The sequence below is a fragment of the Rhinatrema bivittatum genome, chromosome 3 (assembly GCF_901001135.1).
Source record: "Rhinatrema bivittatum chromosome 3, aRhiBiv1.1, whole genome shotgun sequence".
NCBI lineage: Eukaryota > Metazoa > Chordata > Amphibia > Gymnophiona > Rhinatrematidae > Rhinatrema > Rhinatrema bivittatum.
In genome coordinates this window covers 293,936,952-293,964,202 of record NC_042617.1, presented here as the reverse complement: position 1 = coordinate 293,964,202, position 27,251 = coordinate 293,936,952, and the positions used below count along the sequence as shown (strand labels likewise).

Here is a 27,251-nt window from a genome sequence, read left to right as displayed (position 1 = left end):
TAGTCTTTGGCGTCATCTTCTGATTCATCCATAGCATTGCTAATGCCACATTTCAGGAATGACTTCTTAACCATTTCTGGTGGAATTGACTCCCAGCTTCCTTTACCCATTTCACTACCAAATCAATGTCTGGTTTCATCAGGTTGGCTCCTTTCGTTAATTTTGATTGACCAGAACACAAATGCCGCAATTGTTCCTTGAAAGGCTTGTTAAGACAGACATCTAACAGCTGGAGCATTGATGTCAGACCTCCTGGAATCTCTGCTAATGTGGTCGCCATTTTCTTTGCATTGTCCTTCACATCCTCTATTATATATGCGCAGAACATATCCCACACCAATAGTGACGGTTGTTTTCTTAGCCCCATGTCTGTTCGCCTACTCCACATATCACACAGCCACCATTTCATTCCCTCCTCATCCATCCAGCCATTAGGATGAACCCCAACAGTTACACCTGCTGGAATTTAGGGTCTTTGGCATCGTTTTCCTCTTGAATATTATCACCGGACGCAGTTTTATGCCATCTGCCAGGCAAGACCGGACCATCTTGAAATGGGGTCTTTTCATGACCAGTTGTTTTTACAAGTATGGTACAAGTACTTCTCACCAACGCCAGCTACGGTGTGATTGCCAGGCATATCAAATATCAGTGTTATTCATATTGAAATGATTCTTTAACCTCTGCTGAATAATTTTTGTGGAATGAACAGATCTTGTCATCAAGCTCTTTAGGAAGTTTGTGAAATCTTTGTGCACTGATGAAGGCACATTCCATATCGGTTCATGAACCACAAACACCAAACAGACAATGCTGTAAATTCTTTCAGACTTTTTCACTGAATATTTTTCTTCTTTTGTCATTTGAAGGGCATGAATGCTCAAGTTAGCCATTTTGTCTGCATTCCATTACCCAGTCATTCAAATCTTTTTCCATTCGTTCAAAAGGCACAATTTTGAAATGTAAGGGTCTCTTTGACTTTGGCATTTCTAGCAGCTTTTCTTCATTTTTTCTCCAATCTGACGTTTTTCACTAATATCAAATTCTCTTGTAGCTACACAATTATTGGCTTCCTTTGCATGTTCTATAACCTTCAGTTTCAGCGATGTGGTGTAAGATGCTCTCTTTTTCTTCTCAGTACTCATTTTCCTGAGGGTAAGATGTCATTATTCTAAATGGCTGCCCTCCTTGTTCAATCTTTCTTCCCCCCCCCCCCCCATGGCTGCCCTGTTTCAATCCTTCCCTCCATCCCCTCCATGGTTGCCCTCCCTGTTCAATCCTTCCCTCCCTCCCGACCCTCCCCCCATGCAGGAGCCTTCTTATGGATCCTCCTGGAAATACTTTCCTCCCCTCCAAAGCCTTGTTAAGCCACCATTTCAATTGCCATATAATCCACTGCAGTAGCAATTTAAAGGACTGCCCACTGATTTCTAAGCAATCTACAATGATCAAAAACCTGGTCTTATAAAAGGAAGAAGACTTCAATTCCTCATAGGCTGCCCTCCCTGTTCAATCCTTCCCTCCCTCCTGACACCCCCCTCCCCCCCAAGATTCACCCCAAATCTCTGGTGGTCCAGCAGGGGGCCCAGGAGCAATCTCTCGCTCCCAGGCCATTGGCTGCCAGTAATCAAAATGGCACTGGAGGCCCTTTGCCCTTACCATGTGACCAGGGCTACTGGTGCCATTGGCCGGCTCCTGTCATATGGTAGAAGCAATGGACGGCCCCTTCTTTCTAGCCACATTTGAAGAGAGAAGATTTCAGCCAGGCCAAGTTACCTGTGTAAAATGTCTGTTCACCCAGGTAAATAACTTTAAAAACTGTCCTTCTGATGTTAAATCACCTTCCCCTCAATTACAATGTTAGGGACCTAAAAGAAACTTGGACTCCCATTACATTCCCACCAAATATGAAAGGTTCTTTAATCACCACATTGCCCCCAACAAGTCTCTGCCACATTAGAATAAATGTTATGAAGTCTATCTGGAGTAAGATGCAATCTGAATAAAAGTTTATATCCATTTTCTAGGATTAATGTTGAAACTGATGTTTTCACCATGAATGCAAAACAGCTGTTCCATTCAACTTCATCCAACTCTATATTTAGATTCCTCTCCCAAAGAACTAGTCAGCATGGTTCTTAGCCAGCTCTGGATTTAATAGTACATAAAGCTTAGATATAAGCCCTTTATCTTATCAAGCTTTCACACATTTTCAAAGGAAGAATTAATTCTTAATAACCCTGTATAACTTCTCTATTCTCAATAAAATGCTGAATTTGTAAACAAAATCTATCCTTATTTGATAGCTCAGAGGTAGGCAACCTTTTTGAAATAGTGTGCCAAAATTTAAATCGGGAGGCAGGCAACCTTGTTCCTCAAGTGCCACAAGCCGGTTAGGTATTCAGGATATCCACAATAAATATGCATGGGATGCATTAAGTGGAGGCAGTGCATGGAAATATATTTCATGCATATTCACATCTCTACACAGAAACTACACATTAGCTAGCAGAATACCTCACTTCAGTCACACATGCAGAAGAACCTCACCAAATACAGAATAAAGTGACTATAAAGTATAAATAAAAATATGCAGAGAAAAACTAAATATACTACAACAATAGAAAAACAGATTCATAAGACATCAAACAAGAAAATCAAGAAATATAAAACATCATTCATAATAGTAAAACCATACCATTAAAAACAAATATTTCAAAACATCCAGTAATTAAAACTCATATATACACTTTTTTAAATTTCCCAGACTCATCAAATAATACCCAATTAAAACTAATAAGGATTTTTTTAAATCCCCTGCTTTCTATACTTGGAAATTTTTGATTTCCAGTTACTCTAAGATTGTCATAGGTTGAGGTTCAGGTGGCTTTTTGGAACATTCTTATGAGAAGTTTAAGTATTTTGTTGTCTGGGCCCAATTACATACAGCCTACATCACTCAAGATTCATAATGCCTTCTACGTCTCATTACTTAAAGCTCTCATCTTATCAGAATTTTCCAAAAAGCCACCTGAACCTCAACCTATGATGTTGGAAGAGGACATCACCTATCAGGTACAGGACATCCTGGATATACAGAAATGAGGAAGACAATGGGAATATTTGATATCGTGGGAGGGCTTTGGGCCTGAAGAAATCAGCTGGAAGCCTGCGGCTAACATCCTCGATAAAGAATTGATCAAGCAATTTCATATGTCTCACCTGAGAAAACAAACCCCCGAGGAGGGGCCTTAAGAAGGGGGGTACTGTTACGCTCCATGGCTACGACCGCTACTGCTCACCTCTCTTTCTACTACTTTGGTTCCATTGGGCGAACTCGCAGCTTCTGCCAGCTACCACAGGCCTTACAGCCTCCATTCCCAGGCCTACCTGGGTAGGATGGATGCTACCAACCGCCATCTTGACCTCGGGATTCCCTAGGCACAGGCACGCTCTCCGACCTGCTTTAACCACATCATAGCGAGAACCTCAGGGGAGTCTCCATCAGATGATGTCATGCAACTCCGATATTTAAGCTCGCCAGCCCAGACAGCCGACGACTTGGCAACGAGTTCACTTGCTGTTCCTACCTACTCTCTTCAATGTTGTTTTGTTCCTGCTTCCGTGGTGTGAGACTATCGGGTACCCACTCCTCAGGGGCCCTTCCTTGTCTCTTGGTTATCCATTCCTCTGAGGGCCTTGCACCCGGATTCCTGCCTGCCTCGCTCCCCGAGGCTTTCTACAGAATTTTTACTTGTCTCCAGTCACTGTGAGTACCACGCTGTATGTGTTATCTATGTGGAATCCCTCTCCGGTGCAACCCGCTCTGCGGACCATTGCTGTGAGGAGCCACCTCTAGGTCTACCCTGCTCTAGGGACCCGCACCGTGACACCACTAAGAGGAACCCTCACCGGTGTACCCTGCTCTGCGGACCACTACCGTGATCTACCACCGAGGAACCCTCGTGTACCATCTCTACTAACCAGTGTACATCAGAGACTGTAACTACTTCCTGGCACCCCCACTCCTCGGGTTGTGCCGCAGCCTTTGCCTGACTCTAGTCATCTGCTGAGTCTGACTGTGCTGGCACTCCATGGCCCACCTCCTGGGGGTCACTCTGTCCTCTCCATACATAACTTCTGCTGTGTATCATCCCGCAGCCGAGGCTCCGCCTCCGATGGTGAGGCTCAACAGGGCTCCTCCCCTGGGCAGTACCACCTCTCACCTCAGCCGAAGGGCCCACATACTGACATTTCCTAACACTTTTCTTGCAGAATATCAAACCTGCGAGCCACCATAAAAAAATTGGCTCAAACACCTCAGCCCTTTATCCTTCTAACTCTTAAACTCTTTGAACTGCAACCACATACAAATTCATTAATTATAACCATTTGGTGATAGAAGAGAGTATTCTGTATCAAAATCTAATCTACAGCTAACTGAATCCCAAATTTTCATAGACAGCTGAGTGAATGGATTTCTTAGCATCCTAGGCAAACTCACTGCCCTAGGTAGTCACATATAATACCTCTATAGGACTGTACCCATAGACCATTGCTCTGTCTGAATCTATTACCTAAAAACTGGTTTAGCCTGCCATGTAATCAGAGCTTGAAGCTGTGCAGCCAAATAATAAAATTTAATATTCTTCATAGCCACTCCTACTTGAGGTTTCCTTTGAAAGAGTACATAAAGGGGAACTCTCGGTGGTCTATACTTATACGTCCAAATAAAGCTGAAGATTTTCCCCTTTAATGATTTAAGAACTTTAGCTGGAACCTCAATTGGTGGTGTTTGAGATAAATAACATAACTTTGGTAGCTAAATCATTTTTACAGCTGCAGAACATCCAAACCGCAATAAATGAAATTGTATTCAACTGTGAGGTTGGCTGAGCAATATCTTGTGGGCTGGAGCATTAAGCACGCTGACTCCAGCCTCTCTCTTATTGTGATGCGGTCCCAATGCCTCTCTCTCTCACTCTCTTCTGGAAGCTCACTTAACTGGTTTCGCAGCCCTCTTTGTGATCACAGATAATTATTTATTTGTCCATGGAAAGTCTCAAGTGTCCTCCCGACCCGGGTTTTGAATCCCCTCTCCACAGTAAGCCCCTTATCCATGGAGCCACCAGAAACCTGTGGCTTAACATACTCTTACCACCTGGTTGTTTCACAGGCTAGCAAATTTATAAGTCTTTTAGTCTCAGTCTACAATTTCAGAAAATCCAAACAGAAAAGGGAAGAACAAATCCCAAAGGAAAATAAATGTCAGCAAACCTTGTTCTTTTCTTTAGAGGATCAAGATTCTTGATCCAGCCAGTCTTTACTGCTCCAAGAGTTCTTTCCACAGGGAGACCTTGTTGCCTGCTGAGCCTCTCAAGGGAGACTGAAGCAGGTCTCCCAGAAGATCCCTTTCTATAGGCCCTCTGCCCCTCCCCTGAACTATCCTGATTGGCCCAGTTGTCCTGCCTGCCCCCTTCCCACAGCTGCAACTGCTTTCTGGACTCTCTTGGTGAAAGAAACCACTCTCCCCGAGAAAGGCTGGTTCTCTTCACCCTCCCTCTTGGGTTTTCCCCGATTGATTCTTTGGTTCTCACCCTGGGGACATACACTCCATCATACTTATACATTTTCACTTTATTAACTTAAACAGCAAATAATATCCACAATATCTACCTACCTTCGCAGAACTCTTTACAACTCGAAACATCCCAGAGAGGGTCAGGAGCTCCTTGGGTTGGAGACAAGAGGCCTCTCGATCCCAGCTGGACTGACAAACTAATTCCCGTCCATCTGGTCCTGCCCTCAGGACTCTCCTTGCCCAGCAGGGATCCACCCATACAGCAATCTCCCTCTATGGGCATTAAGGTGGACCAGGCATCTAGCTTAGTCCTGCACAGGCTTAAAGGAGGAAATAGGCGCAAACTGTCGCACCAGAGTTCTAAATCCCTTGACAAATTTGAAACCAATGGGGTATAGTTGAAATAGAAAAGCTTATTCCAATTAGATCCTATCTTTATTCCCAAGAAATTCAAATTCTTTTGCCCAATTAAAGGAGAATTTTTCTTTCAGACTATTCACCAGGGAAACACATACGTTTACTGCATATTCAGCACTTACAATGTTCCCATATTAACTTTAAAGCCAGACACTTTCCCAAAATCCTGCAATTCCCTAATCAAAACCAGAAAGGAAATTCTTGGACTACTGAAAGTAAACATAGTATCATCCACAAACAATGCACTTTTATGCTCTCTTGTCCCCACTGCAATGCTCCTAATATCCACATTGTGCTTAATTCTTTTTGCCATTGGTTCCATTATCAAAGCAAACAATATAGGTGATAAAGGATAACTCTGATTCCTCTATCAAAACAAAACAACTCAGAGTACCCATCCCCCCATTATTATTAATACATGCTTCAGGATATGAATATAATTTATGAACCCATATTGTTACACTCAGGCGGAGTCGTGGACCCTTGGGCTGGCCTGGAAGATGGTATAGGGAAGGCCGGTAGGCGGAATTGGTGAGGACTGGCAGGAGTCTTCACCCGCGCGGTGCGGTACCTCCCAGGAGGCGCACGTAGGGACCAACTGCGGGGACTTAGGCGAGGGACGTCGGAGGAGGCTGGTATAAACTGGAACAAGAGCAAGGGAGAACCAGCAACAGGAGTGCAGAGTCTATGATAATCCCTGGGAAGAGCAAGAGGGCGGATGGAGAGTCAGGCCCTGGCTGGCAACAGAGATAGGTGGGCGTGCCAAGCCTAGTGGTCAAGGTCCAAGCAAGGCCAGAGTAGGGGCCAAAGGCCAGCAGGGAAATCAGGAGCAATCTGAGGTCGAACCCCGGGGTCAGCAGCAAGGCAGGAGTCCAAGGTCAGCAGATAGACTGGGGTCGAAGCAGGCAGAAACCAGGAGCGTCAGGAACCAGCTGGAGTCAAAAGGCCAAGAGTCAATGACAGAACTAGAGTCCAAAGTTGGTAGCCGAACCGAGGTCGGGTCAGACGGCAAGCAGGAGCGTCTGGAACAAGCCGGGGTCAAAAGCCAAGAGTCCGCAGCAGAACTGGAGTCCAAAGTCAGTAGGCGAACTGAGGTCGAGGCAGGCAGCAAACAGGAGCGTTGGGAACAAGCTGGAGTCGAGAACCAGAGATCAAGAGCGAGACTGGAGTACAAACAGCAACTCAAGGCACAGAGGAACTGTGTGAACCTCGTTGCAAGGCAAAGTGAGGAAGTCTGGAGTCTGCTTATATACTCTAGCTGATGAGTGACCTCACCTCGGGGGCGGAGCAGCACTTCCGGGTACCGGGGCTGAAGTACCCAGCCCTCGCGCGTGCGCGAAGCCATCGAGGTGGGCGGAGTCTGGAGAGTCTTCGGTGGCGTTTTCGTGAGGCAAGGCCGGAGCCATGTGGCTGGACCCGGGCGGACCAAGGCGTCCTTCTCCGTGGACAGGGAGAAGGCAAGAGAATCCAGGCTGAAGTGGAGCGAGGCCAGAGCTGCACGGGGAGTCCTCACGGGGACATACAGGAGCCATGCGTTCCGGTAGTCTGGAAGCAGAATGTCCCCCTCCGCGGTCCCCGGGAAGGTAAGAGGCCCCGAGCCCGACGGGGGTGGAGGCGGTCGGGACCGCAACAGTACCCCCCCCTCTATGCCCCCTCTTTCGAGGTCCAGGTTTCCCGGGATGTTCCAGATAGAATTGTTGGAGGAGGGACTTGTCCAAAATGTTTCGGGCAGGTTCCCAGGTGTTCTCTTCATCTCCACAACCCTCCCAAGCTAGGAGGTACTCCCAACGTCGGTTGTAGAAGCGGACGTCTACAACCTCGCGGACTTGGAACGTTGTATCATCAGTCACCGCGGGGGAGGTGACTTCTGGAGGCTTACAATGGTATCGAGAGAGCAATAGTGGTTTCAGCAGCGAAACGTGGAAAACGTTATGGATACGCATAGTAGATGGAAGTCGTAGTCGATAGGATACTAGTTCCACTCTCTCGGCTACATGAAAAGGCCCACAAAACGTGGGAGCAAGCCTTCTAGAAGGCAGTTTGAGGTGGATATGTTTGATGCTGAGCCAGACACGATCTCCAGGCTGGAAGGTTGATGCTGGGCGTCGGTGCCAATCAGCAACTCGTTTAGTAGTGCGAGAAGCGGCAATCAGTTTATCTTGGATGGTTTTCCAAAGGCCTTGTAGGTGTTGGGCCGATCGGTGCTTACTCCCACAAGCTGGCGAGCTTGTGGGAGTAAGCAAAGGTAAGGGCGGCTTTAATTGTCGTCCATAAACAACTTGAAATGGAGAATCTCCTGTGGCTGTGTGGGCCTGATTGTTGTATGAGAACTCAGCCCAAGGCAAGAGCTCGGCCCAATTATTCTGCTTCTCGTTTGCGAAGGCTCGGAGGAAGGTTTTTAAGGAATGGTTCATCCGTTCGGCTTGGCTGTTACTTTGGGGATGGAAGGCCGTGGAGAAGCTAAGCTGGATCTTAAAGCACTTACACAAGGCTCTCCAATACAGGGCTGTAAATTGCGGCCCTCGGTCCGAGACGATATCCAGAGGCAGCCCATGCAGACGGAAGATGTGGCGAGCAAACAACAGAGCTAGCTCGGGGGCTGACGGGAGTTTAGGCAAAGGCACAAAGTGGGCCATTTTAGAAAAGCGGTCGACTGTGACCCAAATTACGGTGTTCCCCAGAGATGAGGGTAGGTTCACAATAAAGTCTGTCGCTATATGTGTCCAGGGTTCCGTGGGCACCGGGAGTGGTTGTAACAAACCCCAAGGAGCTCCGATTAAGGGTTTTTGCCTAGCGCAGGTGAGGCACGAGCTGACGTATGTGCGCTCGTCTCGGCGCACATTGGGCCACCAACCGGCGTGGCCTCCCGTTAGGGAGTTGTGGGCCCAAGTTAGCACCTTCTTGCGCAAGCGTTTGGGCACAATGGTTCGGTCTTGAGACTGGATGGTTGTAGCGGCTATGTGGACCTTGGCAGGGTCCAGGATATACTGAGGAGGATCAACATCTTCTTCTGGTTCTGAGAGCCTCGACAGGGCGTCTGCTCTGACGTTCTTGCTGGCGAGTCGGTAGTGAAGGGAAAAATTGAATCGACTGAAGAAGAGCGACCACCTAGCCTGTCGAGGGTTCAGTCTTTGTGCTTGCGAGAGGAATTCGAGGTTTTTGTGATCAGTGTAGACAGTAATGGGATGGAGTGCCCCCTCCAGCCACGGTCGCCATTCCTTGAAAGCAAGTTTAATTGCGAGGAGCTCCTTGTCTCCGATGCTATAGTTACATTCAGCGGGCGTAAATTTCTTAGAGTAGAAGGAGCAAGGTAGTAGTTGACCCCCAGGTGAGTGTTGACTGAGTACGGCCCCAACAGCGAGATTGGAGGCATCCACCTCCACTATGAATGGACGCTGGGGGTCAGGGTGGCGCAAGCAGGTGTCAGCAAGGAAGGCTTGTTTGAGGTTTTCAAAAGCTTGGATAGCGGTGTCGGGCCAAGTCTTCGCATCTGCTCCCTTGCGTGTTAATGCTGTGAGGGGAGCCACGAGGCGTGAGTAATGCGGGATAAAATGTCTGTAGACGTTGGCAAACCCCAAAAATCATTGCAAAGCTTTAAGTCCTGTTGGCCGGGGCCAGTTGAGAATGGTGGAGACCTTTTCGGGGTCCATCTGAAAGCCGGTTGAGGATACTATATATCCCAGGAATGGCAAAGACTGACAGTCAAACATGCATTTTTCTAACTTGGCGTACAAATGATTGTCCTTAAGGACTTGAAATACCCAACGCACATCTCTGTGGTGGGCCTCTAGGTCCTTGGAGTAGATGAGGACATCATCGAGATACACTATAACATAGGCGTTTAACATCTCTCTCAGTACCTCATTCATGAGGTTTTGGAAGACGGCCGGAGCATTGCATAGTCCAAAAGGCATTACCCTATATTCATAATGCCCGTCTCAGGTATTGAAGGCTGTCTTCCATTCGTCGCCGGGGCGAATGCGGACCAGGTTGTAGGCCCCCCTAAGGTCAAGTTTGGTAAACCACTTGGCTCCTTGTATCCTGTCCAATAGTTCCAGGATTAATGGAAGGGGGTAGCGATCCTTCCTTGTGGTAGAGTTCAGACCCCGATAGTCTATGCACAGTCGGAGGGACCCATCCTTTTTGGCAACGAAAAAGAAGCCCGCTCCGGCAGGCGAGCGAGAGGGGCGAATAAACTCCTTGGCTAAGTTCTCCGTAATGTACTGTGACATAGCTTGAGTTTCCGGAAGCGAGAGGGGGTACACGCGACCTCGAGGCGGAGTTTTCCCAGGCAGTAAATCGATAGCGCAATCGAAGGGTCGATGTTGGGGGAGTAGCTCTGCTTTCTCCTTGGAAAATACCTCAGCTAAGTCTCTATAGGGTGCGGGTGGTAGTACCGCAGTATTAAGCACCGAGACTTGATGTGATTGGAGTCCTTTGAGGCAATGAGTGAAGCAGAACGGACTCCACTGCGTAAGTTGAAGGGTGTCCCACTGGATAACTGGGGAGTGACGTTGAAGCCAGGGTAACCCGAGGACGATGGGGTGCACAGCTTTCTCCAGCACGAGGAGCGTAATCTCTTCAGAATGAAGAATTCCAGTCTGGAGCGTCAGGGGAGTAGTGATTTCAGAGATGATCCAAGGGAGCATAGTGCCGCGGATCGATGCGACACGGAGCGGCGGGTTTTGGGGTGTAGTGGGCAAATTCAACTGCCGTACCAAGTCCTGTAGGATAAAATTCCCTTCTGCTCCTGAATCAATGAAAGCCATGGTGTGGAAGTACCCTCCGGGGTATATCAAGGTTACTGGAATTGTGGATCGAGGAGCTGAGCCCGCAAAGCCTAGGAGTAGCCCCTCGGTACCTCCTAGACTCGGGCGTTTTCCGGACGTTCCATGCATCGTGCGAGGAAATGTCCCTTGCCGCCGCAGTAGAGGCAAAGTCCTTGGGTGCGGCGTCTGGTTCTTTCTTCTGGCGAGAGTGGGGAGCGACCTACTTGCATGGGTTCCTCCGGGGCGGGAGCGGCAGCGAGCATCTTGGGCAGAGATCTGGGAAAGCGTGGTCTAGAAGGCGTGGGGGCACTGGTGAGAGGCTTGCGGAATGAACAGTCCTCTCTTGCCCGTTGTTGGAGTCTCCGGTCCACTCGACCTGCCAAATCGATGAGGTCGTTCAGGTCATCAGGAATATCTCTTGCAGCTAGCTCGTCCTTGAACCGACTTGCTAGGCCTTCAAAGAAGATACCCTTTAGACTGTCCTCACGCCAACCCAGTTCTATGGCAAGCGTGCGGAACTCAATGGCGTATTCCGCCAAAGAGTGTGAACCTTGCCGCAGCTGTAGCAGGTCAGAAGCGGTGGTCGCCAAGCGAGCAGGGTCATCAAAGGCTTGTCGCAGGTTTAAAACAAACTGTTCCAAATTGTTCAAGAGGGGGTCGCCGCGTTTCCACATGGGCGAGGCCCAGTGGAGCGCTTTTCCATCGAGAAGGGAGAAAATATAGGCGACTTTTACAGAGTCTGAGGAGCAGGCAAGAGCGAGAAGCGGACATAGCACTGGTTGAGGAAACCCCGGCAGGCTGTGCTACTCCCAGAGAAGCGAGTAGGAGCAGGGAGCTGTGTGATCACTGCTAGGCTTGCAGCTGGTGTTGGAGGTGGAGAAGGAGGCGGCTGTGCAGTGCCGGCGACCAGTCGAGTAGTGAGCTGTTCCACGGTGGCAGTCAGTGTCTCAAGGCACTGTTGCTGCTGCTGTAGTCGCTGTGCCATGCCTGGAATAGACTGCAAGCTAGGCCTCTCCGCCGGGGTTTTACCTTGCAAACTGTTACGCTCAGGCGGAGTCGTGGACCCTTGGGCCGGCCTGGAGGATGGTATAGGGAAGGCCGGTAGGCGGAGTTGGTGAGGACTGGCAGGAGTCTTCACCCGCGCGGTGCGGTACCCCCCAGGAGGCGCACGTAGGGACCGACCGCGGGGACTTAGGCGAGGGACGTCGGAGGAGGCTGGTATAAACTGGAACAAGAGCAAGGGAGAACCAGCAACAGGAGTGCAGAGTCTATGATAATCCCTGGGAAGAGCAAGAGGGCGGATGGAGAGTCAGGCCCTGGCTGGCAACAGAGATAGGTGGGCATGCCAAGCCTAGTGGTCAAGGTCCAAGCAAGGCCAGAGTAGGGGCCAAAGGCCAGCAGGGAAATCAGGAGCAATCCGAGGTCAAACCCCAGGGGTCAGCAGCAAGGCAGGAGTCCAAGGTCAGCAGATAGACCGGGGTCGAAGCAGGCAGAAACCAGGAGCGTCAGGAACCAGCTGGAGTCAAAAGGCCAAGAGTCAATGACAGAACTAGAGTCCAAAGTCGGTAGCCGAACCGAGGTCGGAGCAGGCGGCAAGCAGGAGTGTCTGGAACAAGCCGGGGTCAAAAGCCAAGAGTCTGCAGCAGAACTGGAGTCCAAAGTCAGTAGGCGAACTGAGGTCAAGGCAGGCAGCAAACAGGAGCATCGGGAAGAAGCCGGAGTCGAGAACCAGAGATCAAGAGCAAGACTGGAGTACAAGCAGCAACTCAAGGCACAGAGGAACTGTGTGAACCTCGTTGCAAGGCAAAGTGAGGAAGTCTGGCGTCTGCTTATATACTCTAGCTGATGAGTGACCTCACCTCGGGGGCGGAGCAGCACTTCCGGGTACCGGGGTTGAAGTACCCAGCCCTCGCGCGTGCGCGAGGCCATCGAGGTGGGAGGAGTCTGGAGAGGCTTCAGCGGCGTTTTCATGAGGCAAGGCCGGAGCCATGTGGCTGGACCCGGGCGGACCAAGGCGTCTTTCTCCGTGGACAGGGAGAAGGCAAGAGAGCCCAGGTTGAAGTGGAGCGAGGCCAGAGCCACGCGGGGAGTCCTCACGGGGAAGTACAGGAGCCATGCGGTCCGGTAGTCTGGAAGCAGGGTGTCCCCCTCCGCGGTCCCCGGGAAGGTAAGAGGCCCCGAGCCCAACGGGGGTGGAGGCGGTCGGGACCGCAACACATATGACAAAATTAGAACATAGTCCTGCCTTTCTTAAAACATTAAAATGGACCCAACTGAATGCCTTCTCAGCATCAATAGTTAAGAGTATTGCAGGAAAATGATCTTCCTGAGCAATCTGATTGTTATGCTCATCAGTCGCAGACGGCTGCGACCACTAATGCTTACCTCTTTTCTGTTACGTTCTGTGTGTCTTGAACTAATAGTGGGCCCTTGGGTCGTGGCAAGTATAGACTCTACCTATAGGGAGGAGCCCTGTGGGCACTCACCACAACAGGTGAGATCTCAGCAGTGATGGACAACAGAGGAAACAACTTTATTATACAGTCAATGGTGATCCAAGGAGCGGATCAATAGAGTTAGTCCAGAGAGTATGACCTGCAAGCTGGTCCGTCTGATAGTAAACCACAGCGCGGAGTAGATTGGTGAATACGTTCTCTAGGCATAGCTTATGCTGGCAACTCCGGTAGTGGTCCGCAGTGCGGGATAGGCCAAAAGCCGGTGGTATACTTGCACAAGACAGGATGGATCCGGTAGTGGCCCGTAAGTGGGGTAACCCGAGAATCCATGCCACGAAGGTAGAGCAGCAGGTTCTGTACTCACACCAAATCTGTGGTAGTAGACAGACAGTCAGGCACCGAGGAAACCCGGAAGTGGAACAGCAGGGGTTTTCCGAGAACGTTGCAGGAACTCACTGGTAACGAAGTGAGGCAGGCAGCAATGGCTCTCCGAGGAGCGGTTAGCCCTAAGTGCGGCAAGGCCCCCGAGGTGCGGGTACCTAGGTCACCCAGACAGGACAGCGAGGCGAAGTCCTAGAATGTCGGAAATAGCAGGGCAGGTATCCTTGCTAACTCGTATTGCAAGAAGTCAGCTGAGCTTAAGTATGGTATACAGATGACGTCATGTGGTGGAGACACCCCCGAGGTTCCCGCCATGAAGTGTTTAAGAAGTGGGCAGGTGCGCGCGCATGTGCCTTAGGTAACCCTGGATGTAAGATGGCTGCCGGAAGCGCCCATGCCGTCCCAGGCACGCCATGAGGTTCGGCGTGTGGAAGCGGAGATCACCATCCTTCCCAGACTCAGAGCTGTATAGAGAAAGGAGGTGAGCAGCAAAGGTCGCAGCCACCTGCGACCGACGGGCGCAACACTTTCTTTGCTGCCTTGATATCTTTGGGGACAATGGCGCCTCCACAAGCTACCGCCGACCTGCCTGGCGTTTCCAGTACAATGTGGGCGCTGGCGACCACCATCTTACCTCTGGGATCACCTAGGCGCATGAGCACACGGGCCAGTCTTGTACACGCCATGGCAGGAACCTCGGGGGCGTCCCATCTGGATGACGTCATCTCTCTGCCGTATTTAAGCTGACTGGTCCTGCCTACTTACGAGTTAGCAAGGAGTTCCTTCATTGCTGAATCCGCTCCATCTTTTCGTATTTCCTGTTCCAGGGACTGCACTTTGGCGTGACCGCTCCTCGGGGCCCTTCCTCGTCTCTGGCTATCTGCTCCTCGGAGGGCCTCTGCCTAGGACTGCTGTCTGTTCCCATTCCCCGGGACCCCTTCTGGAATTTCCTCTTGTGAGTACCTACTCTATGGATTTCCACTGTACCAAGCCTTGTTGTGGGAACCACTCCGGTGTACCCTGTGCTGCAAGCCACTACCACATCACCATCACAGAGAGACTTCTTCGGCGTACCCCGCTCTGCGGGCCACTACCGGCTCTAAAACGTCTGAGAGATAATCACCACTACAGAGAGACTTCCTGGCATACCCCGCTCTGTGGGCCACTACCAGATCTACATATCTGAGGTATTGTTGCGACCATCGCTGCCCGACGTATCCACTACGTCCCCCTTACCTCCTCGGCGACTCCCTCTTGCTGATTTGGAAGTTTGGCTGTCACGGCTTCCTCATGCAGTTCTCCTCTGGCGTCCCCGGACTGGCTAGACGCTGCACTCCACCATGTTTCCCCAGAGCCTAAGGGCACACGCGCGGCGTGGCCCCGACTGAAGTATTCTATTTTATCCTTAAAGATTCCTAGGCACAAGATAATTCTGAGTTTTCCTGTGAAGCAGACAATGAAATGGGAGAGTCTTGAGGGATTGTGCTTTCTCTTGAAAAAGGTGTTTCATGAGATTGAGAATAGATTTGAGCTTGAAACTTTGATATAGTGGATTGAGTGTTCATTTGGAAGCCATAGTATTCAGAATTGCAAGATTTATTCCAGTGAGGGAGGAAAAGGAAAACCATACATATCCTTAAAGTATTTTGTCTCAAATTCCAGCCACATTTTTTCCACAACAAAATGATCTGATCCTGCTGGAAGAATGTCTGGGGAAGGGCTGCCTAATTTTGGGACCAGAATTGGCCTAAGCAAAGGAATTTCCCATTTTGTAGGTGTAGTTCCCATCTGGTTTCTTTGTTTCCAAAAAGGCTTTTGCTCTGACAAGTTTCCAGTGCCTGTACTAGTGGAAGTTGCTGGTGGAATATCTGCACCAAAAAGAGATTCAGTTGGCACTGTTGGTCTCCACGTTGATCTCTTACCATGCGCCATAGTGGACTTCTTGACCTCTTTTGCATTAATGAATCTGGTTGGCATGGTTTAGTATCTCTCCGAGTCAAACTTATCTCCAGTTTTAACAGGAGAAGAATTGCTGAGACTGCACAGAATCATGGCACTGAGCATGAGAGGATACTACATTTTTTTTTTAGTTTTGACAAAGGTCTGTCAGCTGAAGATAGTTTCCTCTTGATCCCTGAGGTTAAAGCCTGAAGGGACTCAAAAAATTCTCAAAAAGCATGGCTCATTGATGTTCTGGTCCTGGTGACCTGTAGGCATTAATGGCACAATTTGGCACATTGTGAGCAGGACACAGACATCTAACACACCAATCATGTTTGACTATTAAAGACAATTTCTGGGTGCAATAAGGACATGTCTTGATTTCTCTGACTTCATGAAGAGGACTGAAGTTGGTCAAGCTCAATTTTGAAAAATTAAACATTTTTCTGAGCCAATCCAATTTTTTCTTTTGGAGACTCACGAAGCAAAAACAGAAAAAATCTAACAGAGTAATTTTCAAAAGAAATTGTAAATGTAAAAGCCTTTGAAAATCATAAGAACATAAGAAATTGCCATGCTGGGTCAGACCAGGGGTCCATCAAGCCCAGCATCCTGTTTCCAACAGAGGCCACACCAGCCCATCAGAACCTGGCAATTACCCAAACACTAAGAAGATCCCATGCTACTGATGCAATTAATAGCAGTGGCTATTCCCTAAGTAAACTTGATTACTTAGGGAATAGCCTAAGTTAATGGACTTCTCCTCCAAGACTTATCCAAACCGTTTTTGAACCCAGCTACACTAATTGCACTAACCACATCCTCTGGCAACAAATTGCAGAGCTTATTGTGCGTTGAGTGAAAAATAATTTTCTCCGATTAGTCTTAAATGTGCTACTTGCTAACTTCATGGAATGCCCCCTAGTCCTTCTATTATTCGAAAGTGTAAATAACTAGGGGTGTGAATCGTCTTAACGATCGATTTTGGCTGGGGGAGAGGGAAATCTGATCGTCGTGTTTTTGTTTTTTTTAAATCGTTAAAAATCGTAAATCGGGGGAGGGCGGGAAAACCGGCACACCAAAAAAACCCTAAACCCACCCCGAACCTTTAAAACAAATCCCCCACCCTCCCGAACCCCCCCAAAATGTTTTAAATTACCTGGGGTCCAGTGGGGGGGGGTCCCGACGCGATCTCCAGCTCTCTGGCCATGGCTGCGTTGAGAAATGGCGCCGGTAGCCCTTTGCCCTTATCATGTGACAGGGCAAAGGTAGCGCCGGCGCCATTTTGGTTCCTGGCTCCCAACGTCACGCGTGCAGATCGCCCCCGGACCCCCGCTGGACCCCCAGGGACTTTTGGCCAGCTTGCGGGGGCCTCCTGACCCCCACAAGACTTGTCAAAAGTCCAGCGGGGGTCCGGGAGTGACCTCCTGCACGCGGGCCGTATTGCCAATCTTCAAAATGGCGCCGGCGCTACCTTTGCCCTCACTATGTCATACGGGCGACCGTCGCCCGTATGACATAGTGAGAGCTGGAGATCGCGTCGGGACCCCCCCACTGGACCCCAGGTAATTTAAAACATTTTGGGGGGGTTCGGGAGGGTGGGGGATTTGTTTTAAAGGTTCGGGGTGGGTTTTAGGGTTTTTTTGGTGTGCCGGTTTTCCCGCGCCCTATTAACGATACAATACAAATGCCCCTGACGATAAATCGGGGGCATTTGTATTTTATCGTGCACTCTAACGATTTTGGACGATTTTAAAATTATCTGACGATAATTTTAATCGTTCAAAAACGATTCACATCCCTATAAATAACCAATTCACATCTACTCGTTCAAGACCTCTCATGATCTTAAAGACCTCTATCATATCCCCCCTCAATTGTCTCTTCTCCAAGCTGAACAGCCCTAACCTCTTCAGCCTTTCTTCATAGGGGAGCTGTTCCATCCCCTTTATCATTTTGGTTGTCCTTCTCTGTACCTTCTCCATCGCAACTATATCTTTTTTGAGATGCGGTGACCAGAATTGTACACAGTATTCAAGGTGCGGTCTCACCATGAAGCGATATAGAGGCATTGTGACATTTTCCGTTCTATTAACCATTCCCTTCCTAATAATCCCTAACATTTTGTTTGCTTTTCTGACTGCTGCAGCACACTGAGCTGACGATTTTAAAGTATTATCCACTATGATGCCTAGATCTTTTTTCCTGGGTGGTAGCTCCTAATATGGAATCTTACATCGTGTAACTACAGCAAGGGGTTATTTTTCCCTATATGCAAAACCTTGCACTTGTCCACATTAAATTTCAATCTGCCATTTGGAAGCCCAATCTTCTAGTCTTGCAAGGTCCTCCTGTAATGTATCACAATCTTGCTTGTGATTTAACTACTCTGAATAATTTTGTGTCATCCGCAAATTAGATAACCTCACTCATCGTATTCCTTTCCAGATCATTTATATATATATTGAAAAGCATTGGTCCAAGTACAGATCCCTGAGGCACTCCACTGTTTACCCTTTTCCACTGAGAGAAATTGACCATTTAATCCTAACCTGTTTCCTGTCTTTTAACACCAGTTTGTAATCCACGAAAGGACATCGCTTCCTATCCCATGACTTTTTAGTTTTCTTAGAAGCTTCTCATGAGGGACTTTGTCAAACGCCTTCTGAAAATCCAAATACACTACATCTATCGGTTCACCTTTATCCACATGTTTATTAACCCCTTCAAAAAAATGAAGCAGATTTGTTAGGCAAGACTTCCCTTGGGTAAATCTATGTTGACTGTGTTCCATTAAACCATGTCTTTCTATATGCTCTATGATTTTGATCTTGAGAATAGTTTCCACAGTAGCTTCCTTAGCTTATCTTCACACTGCTTCCCTAGATGATCTGCTACTTGGGCTTCCATTTATATGTTCACTGCTCATTACTGTCCAGAAAATGCTTCCCAGCATGACAGCCATTTTGCTCAATCGGTTTCTGCAAAGCTTAATATTTAATTCATTCCTTCAACTTCTTACTCCATCCTTTGGCTTAAATTATGGATTAAAATGATTCACTGAAATGCAAAATAACAAACCAATCATATGCAAGTCTCAGCTTGGAGCCCCTACTTCTGTGGCTGAAATTATCCTGCGAGTCCACAGAGAAGCTAAATTGCTGTACCTGTAGCAGGTGTTCTCCATGGGCTGCAGGATAAATCTGCCACAAAATCCCACCTTAGAGCTGAAGTTTAGCTTGCTAGTAAGTCTAAGGAGACTTGTGCAGCTGCTGGCTGTGCAGGAAGGTCCGCAGTGAAGTCTTGGTCTTTCTGTGCTCTGAGAGATCTATTTCCATTTTAGTACCGACTGGATAATATCACCCACTTGTGTGGCTGATTTATCCTGCTGTCCACAGAGAGCCCCAGTTACAGGTGAGCAACTTAGCTTTACCCACTCTAAGTCTTATTGAGATTTGTGGAATCTAAATGTGAAATGTAATTCCATGCTACAAGAAATAGCATATTACCACATATATATGGGCAGGGGTTTTGAAAATGTATTCACCCTCTTGAATGGGCCAAGTGCATTTTCTCAGATAATGGGCCTGGGAGTAGATAGAAGCATCTTTGGTCCATCAGGGTATGGGTGCAGCAGAAAGCAGAAACGTCTCTGGCATCAATTGTGGTCCTGGAGTGGGGGGGGATGGTAGCATCTTCCTATCCAGTTAGAGCTCTGAGGAGAAGTGAGAAAAGGAATGAGAGGGTTGAGGGCAATTTAGAGGTAAGAGGTCTGCAGGGGAGGGGGGAGAAGAAGTAGTGGGAGAGTCAGAGGTACGAAAATAGGGCTGCAGTGGAGGGGGACTGGAGGAGGTAAGAGAAGACTACTCATGGGTGGTGTGGACAAGAGGGAGGGAGATGTAGAGTGAGGATGCAGCAGGTTGTGATGGTGGAGCATGGTAACCATCGGGTCAGGCAAGCAGGTTGATCCAGTGCTAGCTTTGCCCCATTAGTTGCATGGATGTGTAGTTCTGATTTTTTCCCATTGATTTCAACAAGAAAATCAGAACGACACATTATGTATGCAATGGGGCAAACTAGGATTGGATCAGCCTGTTTGGCTGACCTGGAGTGCGGTGGAAAAAAGACAGTGAGAGAGCTGCTCTGGGGTGAAATAGGGGAGGGTGTGCAATTCACCAGGAAATAAATCACTATGGTCTCCCTGCTGCCAACAACCTTCCCTCACTACAAATAAATTATTGGAGATTGGGCCAGGTGGTGGGATGTTACGAGACCGGGCCGTGCCCTGGTCCCTCCTCCTACCTCGGGGCCGGCCCAGCCCGCACGAACTCTTCTTCGGCCGTATAGGCCCAACCAGCCTCCTGCCGCAGCTCTCCCTGCGCGAGGGAGAAGCCACCGACCGAAGTGCTTGGCCCCGCCCCCTAGGCGCGCGCGCCCGGGGCTCAAGCTTTAAAGGGGCCAGAGCGGAAAAGGAAGAGGACGCCCTCAGATGACGTCAGACGCTGCAGGGTATTTAAACCCTGCAGCTTGACTAGGACATTGCCTTGCAACGAGGTTCACTCTTCGGAAGTAACTAGTGTGCTTCCTACTTCCTGGTTCCTGTTTGTTCCCGATGTCTGACTCCTGGCTCCTGACCTTGCTTCATCTTTGACTCCGGCTTCAGCTTCCATCACTGGCTTTGGCTTCCGACATCTGACTTCTGGCTCCTGACCTTGCTTTGTCATCAACTCCGGCTTCAGCTTCCATTCCTAGTTTTGGCTTAGACTTCTGACTTCTGGCTCCGACCTTGGCTTGTTCCTGGACTCCGGCTTCATCTCTCTCCGCAGGTATCCTGTTTCTTCTCCCGCCCGGAGGTTCTCCTAAGTCCCAGTGGCTCGGGTCCTCACGGGCTCCTCCGGGGGGATGAGGGCTTCCAAGGGTGAAGTCTCTTCCGATCTCCTGGGCACCATCTCACCATCGAACTACCTCGGCAGGCTGCTCTTCTGATCCTTGATCGCAGAGGATCCACCTAAGACCAAGAGGCCGGGTCCTACGGGCTCCTCCTGGGGGGACCTCGGGCTTCCAGTGGTGAAGCCTTCTTCGGAGTACCTCTTCAGCACCGCCTCCCGGCTGCGACGTCCACTGTGGGTCTCCACAGTGCAACACCATCAGTCTCAGCCGGCCCAAGGGTCCACCTCCCTAACATGGGAGTAAGAATGCATTCCCCCTTGAATGCATTTTGGCCCTGGCAAGCAAGTCCTGGAGAAATTTGAGAATTCATTTACAGTTCTCTTTCTAATTTTAATTTAGACATCTTATGGGCAATATGTAATCTCCCACTGATAACCTGGGCTGCCATGTATTTTTGCACCTGCCTTGAAGCAGGTTCAAAAGTACGCACAGGGCTTTCAAAAAGAAATCCCCCATGTGTGCTCTCTACTTCTCCAAGCTAACCCTGCCCATTTTACCTGCAGCGAGGGCATAACCTTGAAACGCCCCATTTCCATGGGTGAACTGCTTTATACCTGCAAACATTAGATAAGGAAGGGTAATTTTCTAAGTATACACTGTGGTATATGATTAGTGTCTTCAACTTCACAAGATCAGTTCTTGGAATCCAGATTTGCATCAAAGCTACATTGTGTCATATAAGCAAAAAAACCACAGATGAAAAGAATTAGTAATAAATCATCTATTAATGCAATGAGGTTTTACATATATTATTAGTAGCAACATGGTGCTCTGTAGTCTGAGGAGCTGGCCAGCATTCGATCATTAATGTTTTAAGGTGTGCCATCTTGGGTGTATCACTTAAAGCAAAAAGAGAAACTAGGTGCCACCAGCATACATTGTGTAATTTATTAGTTGAAATTCAAACATTTTCCGCTCAAAACCAGAAAACTATTGCAGCCCAGATTTCCCCTATACCCCTCCTGGTGAGAAAAGAGTAGTGCCCGTTTCTTTGAACAGCTCGCTCACTTACTGCCCCCAACTTGTGCTTCTCACTCATTCCCCTATGCCCTCATTCAATCCTCTACTCATGCCCCTCATCATGTAGCCCCTCATTCCCACATTTATTTATTTATTTTTATTTATTTATTTTTATTTATTTAACACTTTTTTATACCGGCATTCGTAGGACACATCATGTCGGTTTACAAGTAACTGAGAAGGGAAATTACAATGAACAAGGGAGGGGCCTAACTGTGTAATATGCAAATACAAAGGAAGAGAGTCAACAGCAGAATTACAACTTTTTTGCATTCAAGTTAGGGTTAAATATGCCAAAAGAACTTATAAACAAATTTAAAATATTTGTATACCGCATATCAGGATTTCTGTGCTTGGCTTTGTTCCCTTCACCTCATTTAAAGGCCGATACAGTACAGTGCGCACTGTTACCTCGCGTTTGGACGCGCGTTTTTGACGCGCTAGCTCTACCCCTTATTCAGTAAGGGGTAAGAGCGCGTTGAAAACGCGCGTCCAACCCCCCCGAAACTAATAGCGCCCGCAACATGCAAATGCATGTTGATGGCCCTATTAGTTATTCCCGTGCAATTCAGTAAGTAAAATGTGCAGCCTAGCCACACATTTTACTTTCAGAAATTAGCGCCTGCCCAAAGGTAGGCGCTAATTTCTGCAGCACTGGGAAAGTGCACAGAAAAGCAGTAAAAACTGCTTTTCTGTGCACCCTCCGACTTAATATCATAGCGATATATTAAGTCGGAGGTCCTAAAAGTTTAAAATAATTAAAAAAAAAAATTTAAAATTGGCCCGCGGCTTGAAAACCAGAAGCTCAATTTTGCGGGCGTCCGATTTGCGAACCCGTGCCTGTCAGCGGGATCGAGAACCGACGCCGGCAAAATTGAGCGCCGGCTGTCAAACCCGCTGACAGCCGCTGCTCCTGTCAAACGTCCCTAGCGCCTCTTTTTACCACGGGCCCTAATTTGCATGTTTGTCCCCCCCTGAATCGTGCGCACAGGAGAGTGGCCTGTGCGTGCGCCGGGACGCTCTCCCGCAACCTTTACTGGATTGGCCTGTTAGTGTCCTTCCTCCCACTTTGTAGTGCCTCTCCCTCCCTGTCGGGTGGGCTGAGTGCAGTGTCCTGCAGAAGGACTACTTTGGGCTGAGGTGGCATTGACTATAATAAGTCTCCGAGTTTGCTGCTCTGGGAAAGGCAACAGTGCTGGCTTGTCTCCTCTTGCTCCATTTCTCTGGGAGCTCCTCAGCCACCACCTACCTAGCAGGGCGCAGCACTCACCTTCGAAAGAAGAGCCTGACTCTCTTTCTATCTCTCTCCGAGTTAGAGATGAAAAAAAATTAGAAACTTTGGTAGATGAGTTGAGCAAGAGCTGAAATATGACTTGACTGCAAGAGCCAAACACACAGGGCTGGTTTTTGGGGTGTGGGATCTGTGCGATCAATCACACAGAGCGTCTTGCACTAGGGAAGGCACCACTATTCCCTCCCATGACAGCCAAAGAAGAGCTATCTCCGCCCTAAATACAGCCCTAGGGACTGAAGAGCTGCTGCTCCTGCCAAGCCCTCTCACCCCCCCCCCCCCTCCTCGCATGACATACAGCGCCCAAGAGCTTTTGCTGCCCGGCCTCCTGACTTGGCCGGGGGAGCTGAAGAACTGCTGCTACAGCCCTCTTCCTCCCTCGCCGCAACCCAATTGACAGGATCAGAGCATCTTATCTCCTCCTGCTGCTGGCACTCTCACATGATTCAAAGAGCTGATCTGTAAACTGAACTGCCCGGGAGAGAGAGGAGGAGATTAGAAGCAGACTGGCTAGGTCCTCTTGTCATCAGGCTGCCGGGGAGAGGGGGATGGAAGGTGGTGAGGGTGAGGGAAAGTGGCAGTGAAAGGGAAGGGGGAGAGAGAGAGAGAGGGGAGAAGGAAAGGGTTGACTTTAGAGTGGGGGGGGGGAGGGGGGCTTTGTTCCCATTGCTTGCACAGAGCGCCAGCTGGTGAAAAAGCAGAGCCCAATTAATTATCACAGAAGATGCTGGCCCCATGGACTGGCCGTAGTGCTGCAATTTTGGCTCTGTGCAATTTATGGTCCATCTCTGCTCATTTTCTCTTTTCTTGCCTTTCTTCATCTCAGTTTTCTATCGCCTTATTCGTTTTTCCAAACTCACTGTTCTCTTTCTCTAATTTCCTCAACTTCTTCTCTCTGTCTCCTTTATCTTTCCTCTCTGGGGGAGACCACACATTCAGAGAGCGAGAAAGTCAGAGATTCATACACATAGGGCCGGATTAAAAAAAAAAAAATATGGACGCGCGTCTGTGTGCGCGTGCTACCCGGCATAAGACAGAAGCTGAAAACAAACTCGAAACAAGAGGCTTGGGGGGGGGGGGGGGGGGGGGGAGGAGAGGAGAGGAGGAGGTGCTGTGTATTATGTGTGTGTGCTGCCTAGCTATCTAGGCCCTGCATACTGACCATTAATTCCCACACTCTGGGACTCGGGCTGCAGCTAGGAAGGAAAGGCATGTGTGACTGCACATGCGCTCAGAAAGGAGCCACTGCTGGTGTCTCTTGCTGGGAGGTGCTGAGTGTACAGAGTTCAGGTCCTTGGCTGCAGCTCATCATCAGGCAGAGGTGACTTTCCTGTGGCACACCTAATCAGCTCTGATGGCACGCCAGTGCGCCATGATACACTGGTCGGGAAATACTGACGTAACTCACCCCACCACACACGCATACCTGTTCCCTTATCATTTTCCCTATTCTTAGCCCAGCCTATCGTTTCATATTTTCCCTCTTTCTCTCTGCATCCCAGCTTCTTTCCCTTTATCCACTCCCACCAGGGTAATTCATTTATTTATGCAAAAATATGTATATCCCCCCCCCCCCCCCCACATCCATCATTCTAGGTGGGTTACAAACTGCATTCATAAAAAAAAAAAATAATAATAATATTAAACACAATCATCACAAATGAAACCAGACAATAAAACGTCGACCAGTGACAACCAAACCAAGGCTCATTCACTAAGATCACAGGACTGGCACAGGAGGAGAAGCAGCAGAACAGGTTCCCTCTTGTCTGCTCCTAGATGAGTCGTGCATAGGCCTCTTCTTTTATTTTCGATGCTGGTGGATGGGGGTCCACTGGCGGCTTCATGGACCTGTTCTTTCATCTTTCATTTATTAGTGAGACTTAATATCCCGCTCGATCAAACAGTTACCCAAGGAAAATATCGTAAAGATAGGCTGGGCTAAGAATAGGGAAAAAGAGAAAGGAACAGGTAAGGTATATGTGTGGTGTGTGTGGTGGGGTGGGGTGAGTCACAACAGTATTTTCTTTCCTTTCTTGGGACCTTTCCTCACTTTCATCTCGCCACTGCTGCTGCCCCCCTGGGTATGCCGTCCTGAAATTGCATAGTTTGTACACTCAGTGGCGCTGGGCCTCGGCTCGTGTCTCCTCACTCAGCTCCTCTCCCAGCCCCTCTCATCCTTTCACAGACTGTGTCTACTCCTCTCCCCTCCCACAACTACACTATTAGCCCCCCCCCCCGCCTCCTGCCCCTCTTCCATTCACAGTTCATATCCTCCTCTCCCAACCAGAATTCCTTCTTTCAGTTCCTCTCCTAGAACCCTCCCTGCAGTATTCTTTCTCCCAGCCAGTATCTCCTTTTACAAACCAATCTTTCCATCTCCTAGCCTGCATTCACTCTCCTTTCTCCCATCTCCCAGCAATAAGAACATAAGAAGTTATCATACTGGGTCAGACTGAGGGTCTTTCAAGCCCAGCATCCTGTCTCCAACAGAGGCCAAACCAGGCCACAAGAACCTGGCAAGTACCCAAACACTAAATAGATCCCGCGCTCCAGATGCCAGTAATAGAGTGGCTATTTTCTAAGTCAACTTGATTAATGGCAGTTAATGGACTTCTCCTCCAAGAACTTATCCAACCTTTTTTTTTTAAACCCAGCTGCACTAACTGCACTAACCACATCTCTCAGTCCCCCTTTCCCTTCCCAGTCCCTCTCTCAGCCCCCTCCCCCTCTTCACTACACTTAAGGAAGACTGCCTGTCCTACACTGCTGCTGCTCTCTGGTCCCCCTCCAGCTTATTGATCGGGCATTCCACAGCCAGCCATAGGCTGCAGGGGGAGACAAAAGCATTTCCATACTGCCCACCCCTGTGGTCCTGCAGCATGGAGCTCTCAGCTCCTAATCTGCAGGAGGGAGGATACAATCTGGGAGGTTGCTCAAGCACCCCGGAGCTGGAGCCCATGACCATCTGCATAGATCTGGTAGCTCAACAAAATTTTTGAATAATTTTATCAGAGGGTGCCATATATATATATATATATATATATATATATTATATATAATATATATATCTATATAATATATAATATATATATATATATGTTAAAAAGTAAAGATTGCAGAAATTGACAAGTGGTTGTGGTCCCCCCTCCTCCCACGAGTTGACAAGTAGCTGCTGTTGCCACGGCCTGGGCCACCAAAATTTCAGAAACGCCATCCTGCAGAGGAGAAAGTAATATCGGGGGTCGGGGGGGAGAGCTACTTTGGCTGTGTAGGGCCAAGGGCAATTGCCCCAATTCGCCCTTACCTCCAAAGGATGGCCCTGGTAAGGGGAAGGGCAGCCAGCTGTCCACATATCTAAGGATAGCAGGGCTATAATCCACCTGGTTAATGGATAAATGACTTTGCTGGAAATGGGTGTAAAACTATGTTGTTCTGAAGGCAGGAAAATATGTTAGTTTCTAATTCTACAGCAGATAAGACAATTAAATCATTTTCTGTCCTTCCAAAATACTCACTGACTTGAGCACTTTTTGATCTCCTCAGCACGGCATCCACATTGTGCACAGAGCACAGCACTAAGGTACAGACCACCACATCCACCGAGGCGGTGGCCACCTGGGACATCTCCTCCCCGGAGGCCACCAGGAAACGCTGGCACTGTACATGCCTGTTATCTGCCAGGCTCTTGCTCAGGTAAGGCTGGAAATTGGGGTTTGGATCCACACAGATCACCTTGCACTTCGGAGGATAAAATTCAAAGTTGGAACAGGTGCCACAGCCAATCTCCAACAGGGTGACCTCCCCCGAGGGGCCCGTGAAGTCCTCCAGGTTACTGAACAGCTCCTTCTTGTACTTATGCATCTTCTGGTTGTACATGATAGATATTTTTTCCATGATGGGTGGGAATAACCTTTTCCTCAGTGGGATCCAGAGTCCAAGAAAGTCCAGTAGATAGACTGGCAGTATTAAGAGCCTAGCACCCATCTGAAAGAACAAAATTAACAGCTCCATGACTGCAGGAAGTCATCAGATTGTTTACTGAAAAGAAGGTCTGAATGTACATGGGTGGAGACAAGTGCCTAGGTTGTTAACATTACTCTCCACCCCAGACATCCCATAGCTCTATTCAAATTATGACTCTCTTCCATGCTGTAACTTTGGCTTGAGCTGGCAAGAAGTTGTTTAGTGTACAATGAAGGATGAGTAAGAGCTGAAAGTTATTTAAAAAGTGGTTGAAAAGAATCAGCATTGTGATTTCTCAGAAAGTGTTATTTGGTCAAAAGTCTTTAAAGTAGCACTGCACTTTAAAGACTTTAAAGACGGTTTACAGCAAGGTTAACCGTTGTGATAATCATCACAACGGTTTACCTTGCTGTAAACCGTTGTGATGGTTATCTAACTTAACGACGGTATAGAAAATGTTTTAAATAAATAAATAGAAA

General features: G+C 48.5%; 1 protein-coding gene across 2 annotated transcripts in view; it reads right to left on the bottom strand.

The window, feature by feature from the left end:
- Window positions 1-26,840, bottom strand: part of LOC115087595 (methyltransferase-like protein 7A) — a 28,402-nt gene extending 1,562 nt beyond the window's left edge. The window contains exons 1-2 of one of the 2 annotated variants that reach the window (XM_029594975.1): window positions 26,337-26,840; window positions 14,699-14,712 (exon numbers count right to left, since the gene is read on the bottom strand). In XM_029594975.1, the coding sequence (XP_029450835.1) occupies window positions 14,699-14,712; window positions 26,337-26,820 (498 nt within the window). In that variant the 5' untranslated portion in view covers window positions 26,821-26,840. Of the gene's footprint in view, window positions 1-5,277; window positions 5,377-14,698; window positions 14,713-26,336 lie in introns of those variants that run through there. The other variant, XR_003855549.1, reaches the window with a different exon arrangement.
- Between the last annotated feature and the right edge of the window lie 411 nt (window positions 26,841-27,251).